At 34.5% G+C, this 23,307-nt stretch overlaps 1 protein-coding gene across 1 annotated transcript in view; it reads left to right on the top strand.

Annotated features, from left to right (window-relative positions):
* The window catches only part of LOC145685138 (uncharacterized), a 70,432-nt gene that overhangs the window by 44,304 nt on the left and 2,821 nt on the right, over window positions 1–23,307 (top strand). The window contains exon 4 of the mRNA XM_081757486.1: window positions 2,868–2,973. Coding sequence (XP_081613612.1) covers window positions 2,868–2,973 — 106 coding nt within the window. The remainder of the gene's footprint in view (window positions 1–2,867; window positions 2,974–23,307) is intronic.

Consider the following 23,307-nt stretch of genomic DNA (forward strand, 5'->3'; position numbering starts at 1 on the left):
AAACTTTACATTACGTAACTTTTTCGTTTTTATGAGATTATTTTTTGTGGGAAAGAGAAATGCTTTCCTCTGGTATCTGTTTGTTGTCATTCATTTTGTTTGAACTGCTTAAGTAAGATCATTTTGTAACTTTAGATGTCATCCATCCCCGTCACGATAATAACATTGTCATTCTTATCAATTTGTTTTATTCTCTTATTTGGAGTTTGTCACACTAATATATTTGTTACAAAATTCAGGTTTGATCCAACGCCTTTCGAATTCGCAACCAACCTGACCGCCGAGCTTTCTGGGTTGCCTGCTTTTGCAGGAAAAGGAGGAGAGCAAGTGGTAATGCACTTTTGGAGTCGTGTATACAATCAGGGTGAACATATATCAAAAAGAAGTTGAGACTTGATGTGAGGACCATTCATTATTCCACTCTATTATTATTATTATCAAAAATATTATTTGAATTATTGTTCTAAAGTATTCTATGATATTTTTATCGAAACTTCTACAACAACAATGTTTTCAAGCTTTCTTACACCTTATTTTATTTAAGAATGTTTATCTTAAAATTTCGAACCTGTAGACAATTATGATAGATGTAAATCGTATATTCCGTTTTACTCCAAGTAGTAAATGATATATCATTCACAGTATATGCTGCAGAACCTCAGTGTTAGAACATACTACTGAATCGCTCGCATTATCTGTAATATTATGATATTTGAGTGAACACAACACCGAACTTATTATTTCTTCTTGTAAAAACTGCAAAGTATTATTCAAAGTGTTCCATTTTTATTTTCTACTTCTTTGTCTTTCTATAGAAAGATGATGAAATATAGGTCTCCAATGTTTCTCAATGTAGTACACATTTCTATGTTATATGATTATAGCAGCCACGAAAATGCCAACCGCATTTAAAATTTGAAATTAAAGATAATTGGTTAATTTTTATTGGATCATTTTCCATAACTGTGTTATTAACAAGGCGCAATTTGAAAATGTTTTTTGACGCCTTTGACATATCAAGAAATTATTAAAAATATTATTGTACTTGGAAGACTTTAGACGTACTACTTAGGCATATAAAAATAAGCAAACCGAGAAATATGAAGGTATTTTGAGTTTAATAATTATAAAAGATAAATCAGATGTAATTATTTATCGCACATTGTTATTGTAGTTTATCCGCTTTGCACAAATTCTTCACAAATGGTTCGTATTTGTTTCTTTTCAGTAGAAATTCGCAAATAGGAATTCGATTGAGTAAATATTTTTCAGTCAGATCATCTGACATTCACACATGTAGTTTTCTATTTCCAGTGATACTTTTTTGGACTAGACACCCTCTTCACACGCACATGAGAACTCTTTCCCTTATGGAACTCGATTATAAAGCACTTCTAAATATATCCAATTGTCATGTCATGGTCAATAAAGGTTGTATGTTTAGAAGCTTACCGTCCCGTTCAGCTGCGAGGCGATATGATTCGTGGACCTCGAGCTTAGTGTGGGATTCGAATCACATGAGCTTCCATCGAAAACTGAACTCAGGTCTTTGGTGTTCAAGGAATGTATAGTACACTAATAACCAATAGGAATTCTTCTTCCTTTTAGATAAAGAAGAATTAAATTAATGTTGAAAGTCACTATTAGAATTTATGACCGGCCTCCTAAGCCCATCTGTCGCGTCAAATCAAAATGGGAATAACAGTGTCAATTTTGAACTTAAGTGACCAAGCCTTGTACATGTAAGAAAAGTCTCGAAGCTGCTCTATTCCAAGTTTGGTATGCCTACTTATTTGTTGGTACGTTTAGCTCCAATCCTGCGACCATATATGGTTAAGAAACAGGGAGGCTGCTCGTATGATGTCTACATTCTTTGTGACTACCCTTGGATCTGGACTTTCGTGACTTTTTCCTTCCTCCCACGTCTTGCTGCATGTTAAAGCCAGTTGGAGAAACAAAATTATTCGCGCGCTTATGTGATTGGAAGCCAGACCTCTTGCATCCGTGCTGATCGAAGTTGTTCTATATTTTTGTGTGAAGTGAACTCCCCTACCTGGGTTAAGTATTTTGAGCTTAAATACTTATTCAAAACTAAACTATATATATTCATGCAACGAAGTGGACTTTCGAATCAATGTTTGACGATCTAGTCTACTAAATGTTGTGCGCGATGGTAGTTACAATAGTTTCACAAATACGGATGCCCGCGTAAGCATCGGAGTGTTGAGTAATTTGGCGTTGCCTGAAGCATCTAGAAGTGGAAATCCGATCGACAAATTAGGATCATCATCTCTGAAGCTTATTATGGAATTCTCGTAATCAGGTGGGACTCGACACCAGGATCACGACGATCTTTAAACAGTTTAACCGGTCGAAGATCGTAGTGAGTATGACCCACAGTTGGAATAATTAATCATGCCACCAAGTCATCAAAAAATAGAATCGTGAACGGCCGAAAATATCAGAAAAATAGAAATTTGTTTGTCTGTGAGTTTAATGTTATTTGAGTTTAGTATAATTCGTATTGAGTGTCATTACATGTTTTATGCATTGCAAACCAAATTTTTCTTCATTTGTTCACAACATTAATTTTTAGCTTATTGTTCCCGTTTACTCAAGGTACACATATATATTTATATATCCATTTATTTACTTTTCTATGGTACTTACATTTTTATCCACCGCTTCCTAGCTCCGGTTGCGATAGAGTATAAGTATTAGATAAACCGAGTTTCATCGTGCCACAGCTGGGAAAACGAGGGAGAAAAAAAAAAGACAAGAGAAATGAGTAACGCATTTATGTTCACAGGAAATTCTTACCAAAACGAAAATCTCGATAACAAAATATATATTCTTTTTATTTGCAGATCGTTTGGATCCTATTAATTCAGCTGCTCATAAGGACAAAGGCCTCAGATGTGATTGTCCACGCCCGTGTGTTCAGCCGACTATTGAAATTACATATAGTGCAGGGTAAGTGCCATTGATTATTACAACTTAGTATACATTTCATGAAATATAATTTTCATTGTTTACTTGTAAAATAGCAGAAACGACAACCTTTTTATTTAACTTACAGACTCATATAATCGTTTCATTTGAGTGAAGTGGCGTACCCATATTCACATCTTTTATCAGAACGTTAGGCATTACATTATTAAGTACGTGATGATAGAGAAATATTTTGGTTCATTATTACGAAGGGTTTGTATGTTTAAAATTACGTATTATGTTTCAAGTCAAATTTTTGTATTTCAAATTCATAATTCACAAACCTGTTTCCTAAAAGAAGGGTTCCGAAAGGGTCCTGGACTCAAACCATGAATTTCAGACGTGAAAGAATAATAGCAGTTTATAAAATGATTTCAATTAGCCAAGTAAAGTATCTGCTAATTAATATATACCAAATTAGGTTACTAAAACCTGGGAAGGAATCTTGACTTAAACTTTGCTGTACTTAATGTGTAAGAAAAAGAAAAACATTTTCAAACGAAAAATCTTAAATGAAGAACTTAAAAATATTTTGAAGGATTTTAAATAAAGGGTGATAATCAGCCAATTAGACTGTACCAAGGATAATTTTCCACCAATGGTCTTTAATTATGAGTTTTCACTGAAGTTTAAATTGTGAAACTGTTGTTTTTGGATATCAATCGATAAATGCAAAATTTTAGACAAAGGTCTTCAACTTTTTTTAAAAAACTTTTTAATGAGTTCAAAAATTTCAAACTGGAAAAATTAATAAAAATAATAAACACTAAGGTTAAATAAATTTTTTCCAAACTATGCCAAAAAATTGACAATTGAAAGTGATCAGTAAATCAGATTCAATCAAAGATAACTTTCCAACAATGACCTTAGGTTTTGAGTTGTAACTAAAGTTCAAAGTGTGAAATTAATATTGTTGCATATTGTGAAATTAATATTGTATTGTCCAAAAATTCAGACAAAGGTTTGAAAGTGCTCAGTGTATCATATTGCACGGAGAGTAACTTAACATCAATGTCCATTAGTATATAAATTTTGACTAATTTTCTAAGCGTAAAATTGATTTTGTACATCAATAGATGAGTGAAAAACTTTAAACAAAAGGATTTTAAATTAAAATTTTAAACAAAATTTTCAAAACTTTGCAATCAGTGCAATATGTTGAAATTTGAAAAATAATCCAAAATATTCAAACAAATGTTATAGAAAAAAAGCTTTAAAAAATTGTTTGACAAATGTTTCTAAGTAATAAGCAAATCAGATTGTATCAAGAATAACTTTTCAACAAAGACCGTATAAGTTGTAGCTAAAGTTCAAAGTGTGAGTTTGATATTGTTGGAAATTTATTTGTTTTAACAATTGCCTTCCAGTTTTGAAGTTCTGAAAAGTTTACACCAAAGATCTAATACTATGAGTTGAAGCTGCAATCCTAAGGTTCAAATTGAGAAATTGTTGGTGATAAGAATAGGTTCCAATAATTATCTAACAAGTTTAAAGTCGAAGCAGGAATCAACCAATCAGATTGCACTCAGCATAATACTGTCAGTGACATAAATCTTATAAATATGACATCAATAATGAGAGATAGGGATAGAAAATAAGATTTCATCGATTATCTTTGACTAGTGCTACGATGATAAATCTGGTAAAACAACCAAATTTGAATTTTGGCATTTTTTTACCTCGGAAGGACACAGGTTGCCATCCACATTACAAAAGCATATACCCAAGTCCTTTTTACTTTTTAAAAAATTTCCAAATTTAGCTTTAAGTGAATTATACCCCTTCCAAAATTTAAGATGAGTGAACCAAGAAAGTACTATCTTATGAAAGAAGATGAACTCCTCTATTCGTCGTATGATCATAAGTTGCAATAAAATTCCATCTTAGAACTCTTTCGTGGTTAAGGCGTTAGTGTACGCGTCTTTGGTGTGGAAACCTGGGTTCGATTCCTGGTGGAGCACATGTGGATCAGATTCCACGTTAATCAGTAGGTCCATATCTCATATAGCCTCGCTTGTGTATGGGACGTTATACTCAAAATCAACTCAACTCAAAACCCCATATTAGAGAATAAATTAAGTCATCTTCTCACAAACTGACACTTTTTGCCTATTTGTACCCTTGGAAGAAGAAAACATGAAGCACACAAATTTACCGAAGTATGTTCGCTAGCTCAAAAGAACATTTATTAGTTTTTAGTTTTTGTACTTCCAAAATATTAGGGTGGGCAAATCCGGGATTTCAAAGGGATGTATCATGCTGTCCATATCCTCTTTTTAGAAGAGAAAATTAAGTAGTTATCCATACGGTCATAAAAGTCATCTGGTCATATGGCCATATGGCTATAAAATAAAGTCTAATCTAATTGGACATTGAGGCAAACCTTCTTATGCTAATTAAATTTCCCTGCCTTATTTCAAACTTGTTGCGAAAATATCATTGCTTACGTACATTTGTGACATTTTTAATCATAGTAGGGCATAAGTGCATGAATCAAATTTACAGACGTACGTATTCGCAAATTTGCAGAGAATATTCACCAATTTTTACTTGTCGGCAATTCCCAAATTTAAGTGGATCAACACACACTACTCCCAAACTTTTAGAGGGATGTATCAATTTATCAGTGATTTATGATAAAGAATTGACCCATGTATTTATCCATAAAACCGTCTAATGCAATAAAGCTTCATCAAAAAGGTTAAGTTAGGGCAAAAAGAAACCACACGGTATCCACCACTACACAAAACAAAACACCTGAATTTTCATGGTGAGCATATGGCAGTACGTATAGCTTAGATTTATATGTTTAGCATTTTGTTTGCCAATAGATGGGGAAGAAGCAGGATCAACCAAATTTACTGAGATATTTATTCACGTCCTAGAGGATTTTCACTAATTTTTACTGTTTGACATTTTCTAAATTAAAGTTTTATACCAATTTGAGAAGGGAAAATAAATATACAAATACGTCGTACGAAAATGTACCTAAGTTGATCCATGTAATCATAAGTTGTAATAAAACTTAATCAAATAACATAAATGAGGACAAAAACAACAACGTGGCGAATAGATGGTAATACATATACTATAAATTTATATTTATCGCATTTTTTCTTACAATAGAACGAGCCAAGAAGGACCAAACAAATTTGCTAATGTATGTATTCGAGTCCTAGAGAATATTTGCTAATTATTATTTTTTAAAGTCCCCAATTTAAGGAGAAGGTGGCTGTTTAAGAACGGAGCATCAACGTACCCATGGCTTATGAAAGAGAATGGTCCCCTGTACTTATATATATATAACATGACAAACAATGATAAAAAAAAACACAATAGTAAAATCCTTCGGAATTTGAGTTATTTGTAAATATTTACCCATAAAAGGAACAAAATGAACCAACCAAGTTATAGAGGTACATACCCTGCTTCTATCCTGCCATGTAAAATTTTTAGTTTTGGAAAATTTCAGAATTAAGGGGAAGGTTCTTTGGAACCCTTCCGAAATTTAAAGGGATGCCAATGTATATTCCTCAAATTTAGAGGGTGCGGTTCTACGTACACCAGGATTAGTAATAGTAGGTCCTGGGCCAAAGACTCGATTAGAGGAACTTGATGGCGTTCTACTTAAAGTAAATACAAATACATCTTTGATATTTGTTGCTCATCAAGACAAACCTTGTCCTGTTGATTGGTTAGAATGGAATATTGCGTGGGTTTTGAGCACCGAGGTTGTATGAGACATGAACCTATAGTGTAAGGTGGAGTATGATTAACTGTTTTGAGTTCAAATTTGAAGTCGCTCGCAATTGGATCCGGGTCCTCGTGCACCAAAGGAGCAGACGCTGGAATTTAAAAAATCCTCGTTTTGGCTTGGAAACTATTCAGTCAGAAAATTCGATCCTAGTTTCTAATAGACGTATGTGTAATAATTAGGAGAAGGGGAAAGGGAGCGGCAGAAAGTCACAGTAACACAAGAATGAAATGTGTACTTAATATAAATGGATTTGTCAAGGAAGTACAAGCAAGATATTTTGTCTTTGCTAATATTACCAGTGATTTTGCAATTGTAGAAATAACACTTGAATGGTCAAAGTGCTATTCACCCAAATAAGACAGTTTAAGAGGATATTGGGAGAATCTTCAGACAGTCTAGTCATTAGAGTAGAGCCAAGAATCAAAATACTACTTGAACCCAACATTACTAAATTATACAGCACGTACAGTATCAAATGATGAAAATTTATGTGCGTGTATAGTAGCACCGTTGAGAGAAGTCATGATCAACTAATAAATGAAACTAGCATTACTCCTGGCATCATGGTAGGAGTGGCAATGGCATATTACTTTCGGTTACTCTCGTAATAATCGCATAACCTTGACGGTATACTGATATATGGGCAAGATTTGCGTCCGAATGTATACCCGTTCTGCGAGAATACATTGATACAATTTTTCAACAAGACAGCTCTCAATGAGAGACGGCATGTTCGCCAGTGGACTGTCTACGTCACGCTAAAGTTATTCTCTGGCCAGATGAACACTTTATTTCTCCCCAGTTGAACACGTTTGTGACTAGCTCGGACGTAAAGTTATCGTCACTGCGGATCTGCAAAATCTCGAGACGCAATTACAGCATCTATACACTAAATTGCCTCAGGCAACAATATAACGACTCTACGACTCACTTCCAAGCCACATAAACGCACGTATCCGTGCCCGAAGGGGCACTACAACTTTCCGTTGCATCACGCGCTACGCTAGTAGAACCAAATACGTTGTTGGATTGACCTCATATGTAGTCAATAAAGTCGTTATCTTGCAGCCCGTGAAGTTTTATTTTATTCCTTCCATTCAATCTGGTTGCTTCATTTTTTTACCAGTAAGTGTATATATTCCAGAGCCTATCCGAATAGAAGTAGAAATCGCTATAAAGAAACTAAAGGAACACAAATCTCCCAGTAGACGAAATCCCGTCTGACAAGGAAGGGTCACGCAGTGCCTCCTTTAAGATTCGAACGAGACAAATGTGTTTGAATTTCGTATGTTATAACTAGACGGATCCCAAAGTTATACGTGCCACCGGGCGGAATGTCGTGAGTTACAACATATTTTGTAATGTAAAAGCTACAAAGCTGGCAGAATAGTTTGAACCGAGTCATTTGTTCGGAAACGGCTGAGTAAATGGAAACCTCTGCCAACACATATCCCATCATTTTCAAGGACACAATTTTTCAGATAAAAAAGCTTGCACCAGGGTCCCCCGCAGTGTCCCAGACGGGGTCGAACTAAAACGTTTCAAATGGCAAGACGGGTTAAGTAGCTCATCGTTTGAAAGCTTTCGTTAAATGAAAGTAGATGGAGCAAGTCTCGACTTTCTACGACAATCCTGTCCAAAATTTAACAAAAGCTTAATTGAAAATATATGGCCACCTTGGATCCAAGATGGCTGCTTAAAACCTGTCATTTATAACAGTTCAAATCTAAATGTCTATTTTTCTTTATTAAGCATTTAGAAACAATAGGAAGATTAAAGAACAATTGAATTTCGATTCACTTCAACTATTATTTCATTCGGTAACAATACATATATATTTTGTTCTTAATGCACGTTCGTCACGGTTCTCCCAACATCATTTACTTGAATATAACGAATATGCGATGAACACACAACTCTGACTTCCTACTCATACTTCTAAACAAAAGTCAGAATACCTTCGAGTATTTTTCTAATATTGTCGTACGTAGTTCAAGCATAAAGGACTTCCTGCACCTGTCAGGTTGGTTCTCTGTTGTAACGTATTCGTTATGGTTACATTTGTATGTCACTCGTTGGTTTGATCGCAATATTTCAAGCAATACGAAATATACAAAAACATTCATTTACAAGATTGACGAGTAGTACCAAATCATGTGTAAATCATTTCAGTACATCGAGCTGCGTTAAACTTTGTTGGTTTGGTCACAGTATTCTAAGAAATAATATACAAACTGATTTTTCACGCTGGCAGCCATATTGGATTACAGATGGTACTTTTTGATATTTTGTGGATATCTACTATTAACCATAAACGTAAATAACACATTTCGCTTCTCCGACATCAGTGGTTTGAGCTGGAAATGGGTTCGATACATAGTCCGGCATTGTGAACTCAAGATATCGCGTTTTGCTTTTCGCATATTTTCGTCACCTACGAATCAACATTAATTCCAAATTTGGTTTCCCTAGCTTCAGCAGTTTTGTATGCCAATCTGTTCCATATAGATTTTAAGCGGCCGTATTGGATTCAAAGTGGCCATAGATTTTCAATTAAGCTTTTGACCCGCCCCAATTTTGGACAGGGTTGTCGTAGAAAGTCAAGACGTGCTCCATCTTCTTTCACTTAACAAGAAAGTTCTTTAAGTTGAACCCCGTCTGAGTCCCTGCGGGAAACCCTGGGGCAAAGTTCTTTTAACCCCAAGACGTTTGTCGTTGAAAATGATGGGATACTTGTTGACCGAGGTTTCCATTTACCCAACAGTTTCTGAACAAATGACTCGGTTTGAAACTATTCTGCCAGTTATTTTTTGTAGTTCTTACATTACAAAATATGTTGTAACTCACGATATTCCGCCTGGTGGCACGGATAATTTTGGGATTCATCTAGTTATAACATATCAAATACAAACACAATTGTCTCGTTCAGATCTCAGCGGAGCCACTGCGTGGCCGTCCCTTGTGAGTTAACTTTAACAGGAGGGGAAAAATTATGAAGCAAGATAAACACCCTCATTATCCTTATCTGGAACAATGAAGAATTGTCACAAGAGTGGAAAGAATCAATCATTGTTCCAATTCACAAGAAAGGCGAACAAACTGATTATAATAATTATCGAAGTATATCTCTTCTGTCAACATTCTGTAAATTCCTCTCAAACTTGTATTAGCAAGATGGACCCCATTCGCAGATGAAATTATTGGAGATTTACGAAATCGAACATTATATAAATTAAGGTATGTTTAAATAAATCACTAAGTAAAGCTCGGGTAGGAAATTTCTTGTCCTCGAGCTTTCACGTTAAGAAGGATTTGGAACAAGGAGATGCATTGTCGCCATTATTATTCAAATTTGTCCTAGAGTACGCTGTAAGGAAAATCAAAGATACTAATCAGGGCCTAGAGTTGAATGGTGTTCACCAGTTTATGGCAAATGCTGATGGTCTAAATTTAATAGCGGATGATAGGAAAACTATGGAAAGAGGTCTTGTCGAACGCTTGCAGGGACATAAGTTTAGAAGTAAATGTAGAGAAAGCTAAATACGTGGAATTTCGACGGGATCGTAACACTGCATATTATGAGTTCAGTTGAGTTGATTTTACTTTAGCGTTCCGTTCAGCAGCGAGGCTATATGAGACGTGGGCCTACTGATTAACGTGGAATCCGAACCACATGAGCTCCCGCCGGGAATCGATGCATATTATGAATACATTAAAATATCAAATAATACTTTCGATAAAGTGGACACTTTCAAATATATTTGGTCTAGGAATTAATTCGTGCGGTTGGTACGCACACATTGAAGCTGTAGTACAAACACAAAATACATAAATACCTTAAGAAAAATATTGTCCATCGCTAGCCACCACTTTCGCCCATCTGTCAGGCAATGTACGGATTCCGTGGCGAAAGAAGTCTTCATCCTTGGAAGCGATCCAGTCAGAGACCCATGTTTCGATATCTTCTGAAGAAGTAAACCGCTGTCCAATCAAATCGTTGTTCATGCAATCGAACAAGTAGTAGTCCGAAGGAGCAACGTCTGGTGAATACGGCGGGTGGGGTAAAACTTCCCATCCGACATTTTCTAAATAGGTTTTGACCGGTTTTGCGACATGTGGGCGAGAGTTATCATGTTGAACAATAAGTTTATCATGTCTGTTCTCCCATTCTGGTCGTGTTATGGCCAGAGCTTGCTTCAAACGCATTAATTGTCGTCGATAACGTTCTCCATTCATAGTTTCACCCGGTTGCAGCAGCTCATAGTACACCACACCTTTCATATCCCACCATATGCACAGCATAACCTTTGCACAGTGAATATCTCGTTTTGGTTGTGATGGACCTGGTTCACCTGGTTTCACCCAGGCCTTTTTTCGTTTAGGGTTCTCGTAATGGATCCACTTCTCATCACCCGTAATAATTCGATGCAGAAACTCCTTTCTGCTCTGTCGTTGAAGCAGCAATTCGCAAATGGTTTTTCGTCTTTCAACGTCTCTGTCTTTCAATACATGTGGAACCCAATGTGACATCTTTTGAATCATTCCCAAGGCTTTCAAGCGTTTGGAGACTGTTGTTTGATCAACGCCTAATGCTGCTGCAAGTTGTTCCTGCGTTTGACACGAATCCTGCTCGAGCAATGCTGTCAATTGTTCGTCTTGAAATTTTTTTGGCTGTCCAGCTCGCTCTTGGTCTGCCAAGCCGTAATCACCACTTCTAAACCGTGCAAACCACTTCTGACACGTTCGCTCAGCTAGAGCATGGTCACCATACACTTCCACCAAAATACGATGACTTTCAGTCGCACTTTTCTGCATGTTAAAGTAATGCAGCATGACACCCCGCAAAAACACTTTATCAGGCACAAATTGCGCCATGTTCACTTAACTACAAACTGGTGTTGTTGACGCTTTAATCCACTGCCCTATACTACGAACGATACGCGATGACAGGGGTTTGCAACACATGTGTGGATACACGGAACTGTGGGACGCTCCGTTCGTTGCGCCATCTCTTCTCCACCCGCACGAATTAATTCCTAGACCAAATATGTAATCAATATAAAATCAATATAGAGACTAAAACCATATTCAAGAAGAAATTAAATGTCGACTAAAGCAGGGAGTTTGTGTTATTATTAATTTCAAAATCTCTTGTCGTCGCGAATCCTATCGAGGAATTTGAAGGTTAAAATATATAAAAGGATAATCATACCTGTTGTTCTGTATGGTTTCAAAACATAGCCGCTTTCTCTGAGGGAAGAACGTACACTGAAAGTATTTGAGAATAAGATCCTCAGACGAATATTCGGATCCAAGAGAAATGGGAATGGAGAATGGCGAAAACGTCATAAGCAGGAACTACATAATTTATACTGTTTACCGAACATTGTTAAGGTCATCAAATCTAGGAGGCGCACTCGAGCAGAATGTGTAGCCAGAATGGAAATAAATAGGAACGCTTCGAAGTTCTAACTAGAATTCCAACCTGAAAACGACACTTAAGGAGACTTGGATGCAGATGGTAGGACGATATTAAGATGGAACTCGCGGAGATAGGAATACAAAGTAGAAACTGGATCCAGCTGGCTAAGGATAGAAGTCAATGGTGAGCTCTTGTGAATGTGGCATTGAACCTGCAGGTTCCATAGGACATAGAGTTGGAGTGTATATGCTATATATATAAATACACACATTTTTTAGCCTAACGTATCACGATTATACCCTGAAGATAAGGAAGACTGTGATGATGATAAGCGAAATGGTGAAGTGAAAAAATGGAAGGGAACGGGAGAATACTGTGAAAACCCAATCACTCATTGTTGGTTATTAAAAAACACACGCGGTAGTGGTGCCCGTTCTACCATTGAGTTACAGCAATCTCTCTCCCCTTCTCTTTCTCACTCTCTCCACACACAGATACATAAAAACAAATATATATATATATATATATATATATATATATATATATATATATATATATATAGGGTAGGTCAAAATAAGTGTTACAAGCCAATATCTCGCGAACTATAAAATAAATAAAAAGAATATTAAGAGTCCATGTACAATACAGAGGGACCTAAAAACCAGTTAAACACGAGGTTCCCCCGCCCATATTTTGAGGGGAGGGGTGTACGTAAAGTTTTCAAATGGGATCATAGGTCGAGTGAGTCCTCTCTCGAAAGAGCTTAGAAAATTGAACATTTTTTGTAGGAAACAATTTTTGATATGGGGTACCGTTTTCAAGATGGCCCCCAAAAATGATCCTGTATCAGATAAAATTTCCAGTACTTATACATCAGAAATGGCTGAGTAGAAAAAGATGCCACAAAAAATGAAAAAGCCATAGGCAACATGGAATGGTATTGTTACGGTGTTTCCAGGGCTTCCATTATGGGGCCCCGGGACCAACTTGAAAATTTCAAATGGGAGTATAGATTGAGTGATATCTAGTTTGATAGATTGTGGAAAGCCAAACAGCTTAGTACAAAATTTGTTTTGATTTCGGGCAAGTCAGTTTCAAAATGACCACCGAAAATGGTTCTGCATACAGATACAAAGCGCAGTGTTCAAATTGAGTGTTACACTACAATATCCCTCGAACTATGCATCGAATAAGAAGTGTTAAGAGTCAGCGTACAATACAGACGGCCTAAAATATGGGTTAAACACGAGGTTCCCCGCCCCACTTTTTGAGGGAGGGATGTACGTCGAATTTTCAAGTGGCAACATAGGGGGAGTGATACCTTCTTTGATAGTTCGTGAAATACCAAACACCTTAGTACAAAATTAGGACCTCATGTTTGACCGATATTTAGGCCTTTTTGTATTGTACATTGACTCTTAAGACTTTTCTTATTTGATACATAGTTCGAGGGATATTGGTGTGTAACACTGAGTTTCTACACTGCGCTTTGTATCTTAATGGGGAACCATTTTTAGCGGCCAATTAAAAACAGGCTTGCCCGAAATCAAAACAAATTTTGTACTAGGCTGTTTGGCTTTCCCCGATCTATCAAACAAGGTATCACTGAACCTATATTCCCATTTGAAATTTTCAAGTTGGTTCCGGGGCCCCACGATGGAGACCCTGGAAACACCGCAACAATACCTTTCCACGTTGCCTATGGCTTTTTCATTTCTTGTGTCATATTTTTCTACTCAGCTATTTCTGATTTATAAATACTGGAAATTTTATCTGATACAGAACGATTTTTGGGGGCCATCTTGAGAACGGTGCCCCATATCAACAATTGTTTTCTAAAAAAAATTGTTCAATTTTCCAAGCTCTTTAAAACGAGGTATCACTCGACCTATGTTCCCATTTGAAAATTTCACGTACCCTCAGCTCCTCCCGAAAGGGACGGGGGAGCCTCTTGTGTGACTCATATTTTAGGCCTCTCTGTATTGTACATTGACTCTTAACATTTTTCATATTTGATGTATAGTTGGCTAGATATGGCTTGTAACAATTATATTGACTTACCCTATATATATATATATGTGTGTGTGTGTGTGTAAGGATCCCCACCTTTCAGTGCATACTATATCAATCGATTACATTTTACATCTTTAACACACGTGCTATTTTATATAATCATCAATTGAAGCAGACGATACACATGAAGTAAACAGGAAGACACGAAACCTGCACTTTGAAACCCGAGTAGGGACGAACCAGAAGTCACTTATAAAAGAGGACCAGGAGACGTCCTAATTATTAGTTGACCACTGATTACATACCTCACAACACATGCTCCTGAGGTCATCCTGGATGACGGAGTATTACCTTACGTAAAATCTCTGAAGGCTTCCATGAGCTAAGGGGATTCCTAATTACAATTTAAACTTCTGGATACAACTTCAGCTAAGGAGGTTACCAATAATATCATATTCTATAGTCGCTATAGATGCCCTGGAGGCTGACATGAATAAAGAGGTTCCAGTGCAAACGTATTTCTTTCCTTCACCTTCATTTGTGATAAGGATAGATACTGAATTATTTTCTTTGTGCTTTACAAAGATATTTTGTGATATTTATAAATAAATTTGGTGAAGGAATAAATCCCACACTATTATTGTCTTTACCAGTAGACATTACAATTTATATGTAAGCTGTATATCCAAATCTCATATAGCTGTTAAAAGGGATATTAATTTCAAATCAAATGAGAATAATGACCTAATTCGTAAGATATATACACATCATATTATATGTGAGTCATATCAGACATAATATAATGTACAGCCGTAGTTTTTCCCAAGTCCTTTAAGTTATAGATTCAACCACTTCCATGTATAATATGCACTATACATTAGAAATAGTTCACGACCTTTTATAGCTTGGAAGTTAAAGGTAATCTAAACGATAATGCTGTTAATTATTATACGGAATATTATTTTGAAATCTTTGCAGGAGAAAAATAACAGTTCACGAAAATAAAAAATAACCTAGACAATATTTCTTTCTAATCTACAACACATGCATGATATATTAGAAAGTGTTTATCACAAATACATTACAAAGTACTTTCTTTTTATTTATATGCCGTCAAGACATGAAATGTGTTTTGAAATTAAGATGTAGAGTAAAAAAAAAAAACTGTATTCAGTATAGTGTTGTAAATAGAAAAAAAAACTGTATTCATTATAGTGTTGTAAATAGAAAAAAAACCGTTTAGAAATGTACGTTTCTTTTAGAAAAGAAACATTGCCTCTCGTTTTTTTCTAATTTTTTTTTTCAAATAGTCATTTGTAATGTATCTTACGTCATTTAGGTCTGAAGTATTTTTATGTAGGTGTAATTACCATAAAATGCAACATAAATTAAACACTAGATACTGATAGGTACAAATATTTTACAATTTATGTGAGTAGCGTACCTACTAATAATCCGGGTTTCTATACTGTTTCACCAATATCAACGAAGAAATAAAAGTATACATGAACATTTGTTTTTTCGTGGAAGTAGGCCTTTAATAAGTACGAAAATAATATCACGAACAGTATAAAATGCAAATAACTTGTCTAAAGGTAAAAACTAATACTAATTTGCCTACTAATATTTTTCTGAATATCATATATTGTATTGTATTTATTTCTTTTGTATGAACTTACAAGTACGAGGAATGTCCTCAAGTAAGTGTAACATGCGTCATATTTCCAAAAAAAAAAAAAAAAAAAAAAACATGGGTAAAATAAAGTAATATTACCTTGTCATGACATTTACGTACTCCTCAATCGTATAACAAGAATTTTCTAATAGAAATAATTTTAACTTTTGTCTGAACCTTTTCATATTTTCTTCATACTTTATATCAATAGGCAATATGTTGTACAACTTAACACCACCATAACTTACACTTTTTTGATATATTGCTGACCGGTGATTACACAAATGAAAATCATTCTTATTTCGCGTATTATGATTATGTACATCCTTATTTGTTACGAATGCCGATGAGTGTTCTTTCAAATACAAAAAGAGACGATACAAATATAAACTATCCAGAGGAAGTATATTGACCTCCTTAAACAAATGTCTACAAGAAAAATTCGGCTTCTTATCACAAAGTATTCTTATGGCTTTCTTCTGAATTTTGAAAACATTAAATCTCTGACTTGAATTTCCCCAGAACATGATACCATATTGCAAGATAGAATTAAAACACGAATGGTACAAGGTTTTAGCTAATTTTAAATTTACCTTCTTTCTAATAATCCTTAGTGCATAACATATTCTATTTAATTTATTAATAACTGACTCTATATGAAATTCCCATGTCAGGTTATGATCTATAGTAAGGCCTAAAAACGAACAGTGTGTTGTATAGTTAATTTTATTTTGGTTCAGATATAGGTTAGGGTATATTGGTTTACTGCACTTGTTATGAAAATTTATAGCAATGGATTTTTCAACATTAACAAAAAGATTATTCTTCTTCATCCAAAGAGATACTTCATTTAGTGTTTGCCTAGCATTCTGTTCCAATAATTTTTCAGTTTTTCCACTCACTAGCAGAGTGGTATCGTCAGCGAAAAGGGTAACATCTGCCGAAGATATGCTTTTTTCAAAATCATTAATATATAAAAGGAAGAGCAATGGCCCTAGAATAGATCCTTGTGGAATTCCGTGTTTTATATATAATTCATTTGATAAATAGCTTTCTACAATGTTATTATTCTTATGCGTTATTTCTACGACCTGCCTACGATTTTTTAAGTACGAACTAAACCAGTCCCTTGCTTTACCACGTATTCCACAGTTCTCCAGTTTATTCAAAAGTAAACTGTGTTGTACTGTATCGAAAGCTTTAGACAAATCAAGAAAGATTCCTATACAGTTTTCTTTCTTATCTACAATATTTCTTACTTTCTCAATGAAATTAAATATTGCGGTGTTTGCAGATCGACCTTTAAGGAAGCCCTGTTGTTTTGTTGAATAACATTTTCTTTCAATAAAAAATTAATTACCCTGTTATACATAATTTTTTCCAAAACTTTTCCAACGACAGGTAGGAGAGATATTGGTCTGTAGTTATTTATGTTTTGCTTTTCACCTTTTTTAAACAATGGCTTAACTTTTGCAATTTTTAACTTTTCTGGATACTCGCCATTTGTAAGTGATATATTTGCTAAATGACAAAGTGGCTTTGTCACCTGATTGAAACATCTTTTCAATAAATTATCTGAGATTTCATCAATTCCAGCTGTATTTTTGTTTTTGAGAGATTTTATTATATTTGCTATTTCATCTTCTGATACTGGCTGTAGAAAGATTGTTTTTTCACATTTATTTGAACTTCGTTTAAAATTATTTACAGTAACTACTTTGTAGCCATTCTGTTTACACTTATTTACTTTATCATCATCCATAATTTTTGCGACAACATTTATAAAAAAATTATTAAATATTTCTGCTTTTTCCCTTGGGTTTGATACACTGTTCCCTTCATGTATTATTGTATCCACATATGGTGTCTCTTTGCCCCTATTTAGTTCTTCATTTATAATGTTCCACATGGTTTTAGTTTTATTCGATGCATAAGCAAGTTTAAGTTGGTAGTAGTTCTTTTTAGTCGTTCTAATTAGTTCCTTGTACCTTTTTTTATATTGTTTATAGTAGGACTTTGCACAACCTGTTTTAAAAACCTTACTAAGTTTATGTAAATTTATGTTTGTAGCACTTGCTTTTAGTACTTCAGGAGTAACCCATTGTCCCTTCTTCTGGGATTTTAACACAAGTTTCATTTTAGGAAAAGCTATATCAAAATAGTAAGCAAAAATTTTTATAAATTCATTATATATATCATTTGCGTTGTTTAATGAAAGTACACCTTCCCATGTTTCGTGACTAAGTAAATAATTGAAATAGTTGATATTCTGATTACTGAATACCCTTGTAACTTTGAAAGTTCTTACACTATGTTTCTTACACTTTTGAGTTACAGAGAAGCGTTTATCACATATTTCAGCAATATGAGCTTCATGATCAGAAAATCCGGTACTAATCACTTGCGCCCTTGAGCTCAAGTGGTCAGAGTTTAGAATGATCTGATCTAGTGCTGATATACTGGTTGGAGTTATCCTAGTAGGTTTATTTACTAAATGTTTTAAATTAAACGTACCCAATAATGTTTTTATCTTTACATCAATATCTTTCAAAAAATCCATATTTAGATCTCCTACTACTACTGGGCTGTATTTAGTACAACTATAATGTGAGAGTATTACTTCTAAGTTACGCACAAAAATTTCATCTTCACTATCCGGTGTCCTATATATACAGATTATTACAATTTTTTCCACTGGGAGCTCCAAAATACAACATTCAAATTTTTTTTCATCGTTTATATGTTTAAACTTAGTGCATTCTTTAAATTTATAAATAATTCTATAAATAATTTGTCGACTAGATATATGATATGCATTGCTGGCTCTACTATATGTGCAACACGTGCATTTGCACGGGGCTGCAATATCTGTCATAAGTATTTTATTTAAAAAAAATATTTCTTGTTGGAGACAGACTTCATGATCATGGTAGCTAAATTTACTAAGCTGACCTTCTATTTGAATGCTACATTCATAAATTATGTTTAGGTCTCATTAGTTTAAGTAACATGATCAGTGCTAAAGCAAATGGCAAAATAAATCCCAGAATAAACTGCTTGATTGTTGTTAAATACAGGAACTCAATTCTCGGATGCCTGTCCTCTTTGGTTAGTTATCAGAGCTTCTCTTGTCTTTGTCGCAAATAAGATCGTTATCATTGACGGTGGAAACACTTAAAAAAAATAGATGTAGAAGGAAAATCAAGAAATAAAGGTAAAAGAGCTAGTTTCACTATAATTGCAAACTGATATGTTGAGATTGAAACTCGATATTGAATTCTATAAAATGGATTACCATCTTTCAGATGTCTTTCACTAACATAATATATTAATATTTAAAGAAAAAAACAGACACAACAATATTGTATTTGTAGTAAGTATATAAGCCTTTCTGAGTGCGGATGTAGTTTCCCTCCCTTTCGTTGTTCATGCTGGAGTAGCATACTTAAAATCGTGACTTTTAAGATTTGTTCTTTCTGGAGAAAGAGGGAGGCGGCAAATTACGTCATTGCACGGGCGACAAATTGCCTAGGGCCGGCCCTAATAATATGTACACTCATGTCCAAAATGGTTGTCGCATATCTATAACTGTCTTCTTGTAAGAATATAATTTGATAATGATTTTGCAGGATACTTTTAATACTGATGCTGTGTGTATAATCGGAAAATGTATATTTGTGGTAAATTTCAAAGGAAAAGAATTGTAAATACGAAAATGAGAAAGAGTAAAAGAAAATGTTGCTAAATGGACAAGAAAGTTTCATTTTCGTTTTATTGTTCTTATTTACTGCTGTTTTGACATGAAATTTTCCACATACATGTCTTTGCCGATTATACACATACTAACATTATAAGAAATACCAGGCGGATTCGTTATCAAATTATATTCCTAGAACAACATATTTATAGACATGGAACAATAATTTTGGACATGAGTGTACATACAAGACATGAATATAGAATGACATAATTTGAAGTAATGCAGGGTGTTTCAAAATCAATATTAGGGTTTTGAAACTTTGTAGTATCTATTACAATTAACTTACAATAATAAGTATTATCAAATGAAAAAGCAACTCAAACGGTTTTGTACACACGCAGACCATGGATTGTTTCCTCTGTCTGCCGTTAGAAAAAGTAAGTAGCAAAAATGGAACCAGAAAGCTTTGTGTGTTTTAATTTTGCAAAGACTGAATTTGTAGTTACAGTGCAACCGTCTGTGTGAATTGAATGTTTTGTGGCATGTGGTGGAAAGTTTATGGGCCTTTCTCACCTATTGACTCAATGTGTGCCATGTGACGAATGAAGCTCACATCGAACACTTGAAGCAAAAACTGTTTGAGGTGTTCTTTTATTTGATGTATTGTTTATAATTGTGCGTAAAATGTAATAAGTACCACGAAGACTTAATTCCCCGGTATTCATTTTGAAACACCCTGCATTTCTCAGCATCAGTATTTGAACTAAGATGTAAAAAGGAGAGATTATGATTGTTTACAACAACGATATTATTATTAGTCAAGACTATAATTACTACAACAACACAATTTAGTAGTCAAACAAATGTAATTAAATGTACACTCGTAACCCTTTCGGACCCACGTGGCCAAAGTGGCACATACGCGTGTGTCACTTTTTTAATCCGCTCCCGTATGGTCACTAATTAAGATATCGGTATATATATTTTTTGCCAAATATGGTTGGTCCATAGTTTATCATTTTAGTTTCTTCTTCTTCTGTGTGTCGAATTTCCTTCTCAAATTTCACCCGTCAAAAATTCGAGAATTTTCGAATTTTCTTTATTACTTTTCCCCTGTAGCTTCATTCGTTGTAGAGAGACCTCCTTAAGACTTGTCAGGTAGATACTTCGGATGGATACCTAATTGTTGACATCAATTGGATGGGCTTGCGCGCAGTGTTGCCAACTACGGAAATTAAAATCTCCTTAAATTTGGGCAAAAAATTCGAAATTTTTGTTATAAACCTACCTATACGTCCGAATGCAAGTCATCTTACGCCAGTCGAACATTTGTCCTTACTGAACAAACTCGGGTACATATCGTTACAGTGGGGTAATTAGGGGACGCACGAAAAATTCGGATTTAGGATCTAACTCTTGATTTTCCCTACTTTTCTGTTTATCGAAATATATTTTTGGTAATTAAAAGCATTGTTTCTTAAATATCGCCATGATACTTGTAGGGTATATTAGTTATGTACCAGTGTTTATTTTAAGATAGTTTTCGTCTGTCTGATAGCAGTGTTGCCAGCTACGGAAAATTTTAATTCAAGATGTTAGGGGAAAATTACGTGTTTTGTCTATTATATCCCTCTTGTTGACTACATAGGAACAAAAGTACCAGTATCTGAAAGTCATGTCTTTGCCCTTCTCAACGCACTATAGAAAGTTTCAATACTATAGTTAGGGGAAGTACAGTTGAGGTTTACAGTAGACCTTGTTCTCTAAGTGGAAAGATAACTGATTTTTTTAGGTAGACTGAAATATTTTTAATGATCTGCTTACTTTATTAGATATCGTCTCAATACTTGTAGGGTATATAATAAGGATACAAAAGCTTATATAAGATAGTTTGTGTGTGTCTGCTAGCACTGTTGCCAGCTACAGAAAATTTTAATTTCCGATTTTAGGAGGAAATTTTGGAAAAATTCCCTTTTTGTCTCTATTATTTCCCTCTTGTTAGCTACATTCGAACAAACGTACCACTGCCTGAAAGCCTCGTCCTTGGCCGACACAATGCACCATAAAAAGTTTCGGTAGAATAATTAGGGGAAGTACAGTTGAGGCTTATAATAAACCATGTTATGTAAATGGTAAGAAAATTGTGCATTTCTGAGTTAGAATGAGATTTTTTTAAAAAATTCATGCTTACTTTGTTAGATATCGCCATGATACTTGTAGGATACATTCTTATGGTACCAAGGTTTGCTTTCAGATAGTTTACGTCTGCTTTATGGCAATGTTTTCAGCCAAAACAATTAATTCCCGATTTTAAGTGAAAAATCTGGCAAATTTCCCTTTCCCCTCTATTATTTCCCCCCTGCTCGCTACGTTGGAACAAATGTACCACTACCTAAAAGCCTTCTCTTTAGCCTACAGAACACACCATAAAAAGTTTCAAATAGGATAATTAGAGAAGCTGTAGCCCCGGCATATCTGTTAATTTTTGCTTCTGAGGCAAAAAAGTGTCAAAATTTCATGTATATGGAAACAGAGATTTTTTTCTTTCTCTTTAAATGGAAGCCAGAGACTTCAGGTTTTCACTGTACACTGTCAACGCACCAAAGATTTTTTTTAGATGACCCATATGGCAACAGTGATGCTGGATACAAAAAATCTTCAAATTCGGTTAGGGATTTTTTGTAAATGTTCACCCCTACATTTCCATCAGTAATTTCTCTCCCGCTCGCAACACTCCAATGTAACGTACACCAAAAAATAGCCACATTCTTTTTCTAAAAAACAAGGTCTTAACCATATCAATAGGGTAAATGGTTTTTGAGGAATAAGTCACTAACTGACAAAGTTGGAAAACGCCAAAAATGATCTGGGTCCGAAAGGAATAATCACACGATTTTGCTCGTATATGTACAAGGAAACAAACGATTTGTAAGTTACGAGGGCTTCGACTCAAGTTCTATTGATTATTTCAATAATCTTCAACATAAATCAATAAATAATAGCTGCCAGAAAAAAACAAACATTTGAAAAAAACATGGAAAAGAACGGTTTTTTATTGAAAAAACTTCACAGAAAAAAAAACCGTTTTTTACAACACTAATTCAGTACTATGTATAGATGAATAACAAATTAAAAATGAAGCAAAATTAAAGAGATAATTTAAAAATATAATTTATAAAGTTCGGGTCAGGTTTTGTCAAATGTGATGTTTAAATTCAACATATTCAAGAGAACATATTCAAATTTTGAATGGAATTTACAGTATATTAATGTAGAAATAACATTTGGACGTCACATACTGAGCTATTGCACTAGATTTAAGGAATTCGTGTGTACACAATTATTTTGAAAATGCTAAACGGAACATGGTTGGAACACAAAACTTTATAAGGAGGGACTCGAACTACGAGAAAATTACTTTTAGATTTGTTTCTCAGACGACAATGTACAAGCAAATTGTTACAAGAGAACAATGATATTTTAAGCCAAAAAATATAAGAATGCTTTATTTTCTACCGATACAAAGCATAAATTATGTTTTATGTAACATTTGGAGATTTCCTCAAAATTTTAATAAAATGTTTATGCGAAGTGAGTTCAAAAAGTATTGAACATTTTGTTAGCAAAAATACGTTCGTTTATTGATCTGGAAATCCGAAACACTAATCTTCTTCAAAGTTGTCTCCTTGGTAATGCATAAACTATTCCGACCACTCCTGCCATTATTGGAAACACGTCTGAAACACAGG

This window comes from Thermobia domestica, chromosome 5 (assembly GCF_964235325.1).
Source record: "Thermobia domestica chromosome 5, izTheDome1.hap1.1, whole genome shotgun sequence".
In the NCBI taxonomy this organism is placed as follows: Eukaryota; Metazoa; Arthropoda; class Insecta; order Zygentoma; family Lepismatidae; genus Thermobia; species Thermobia domestica.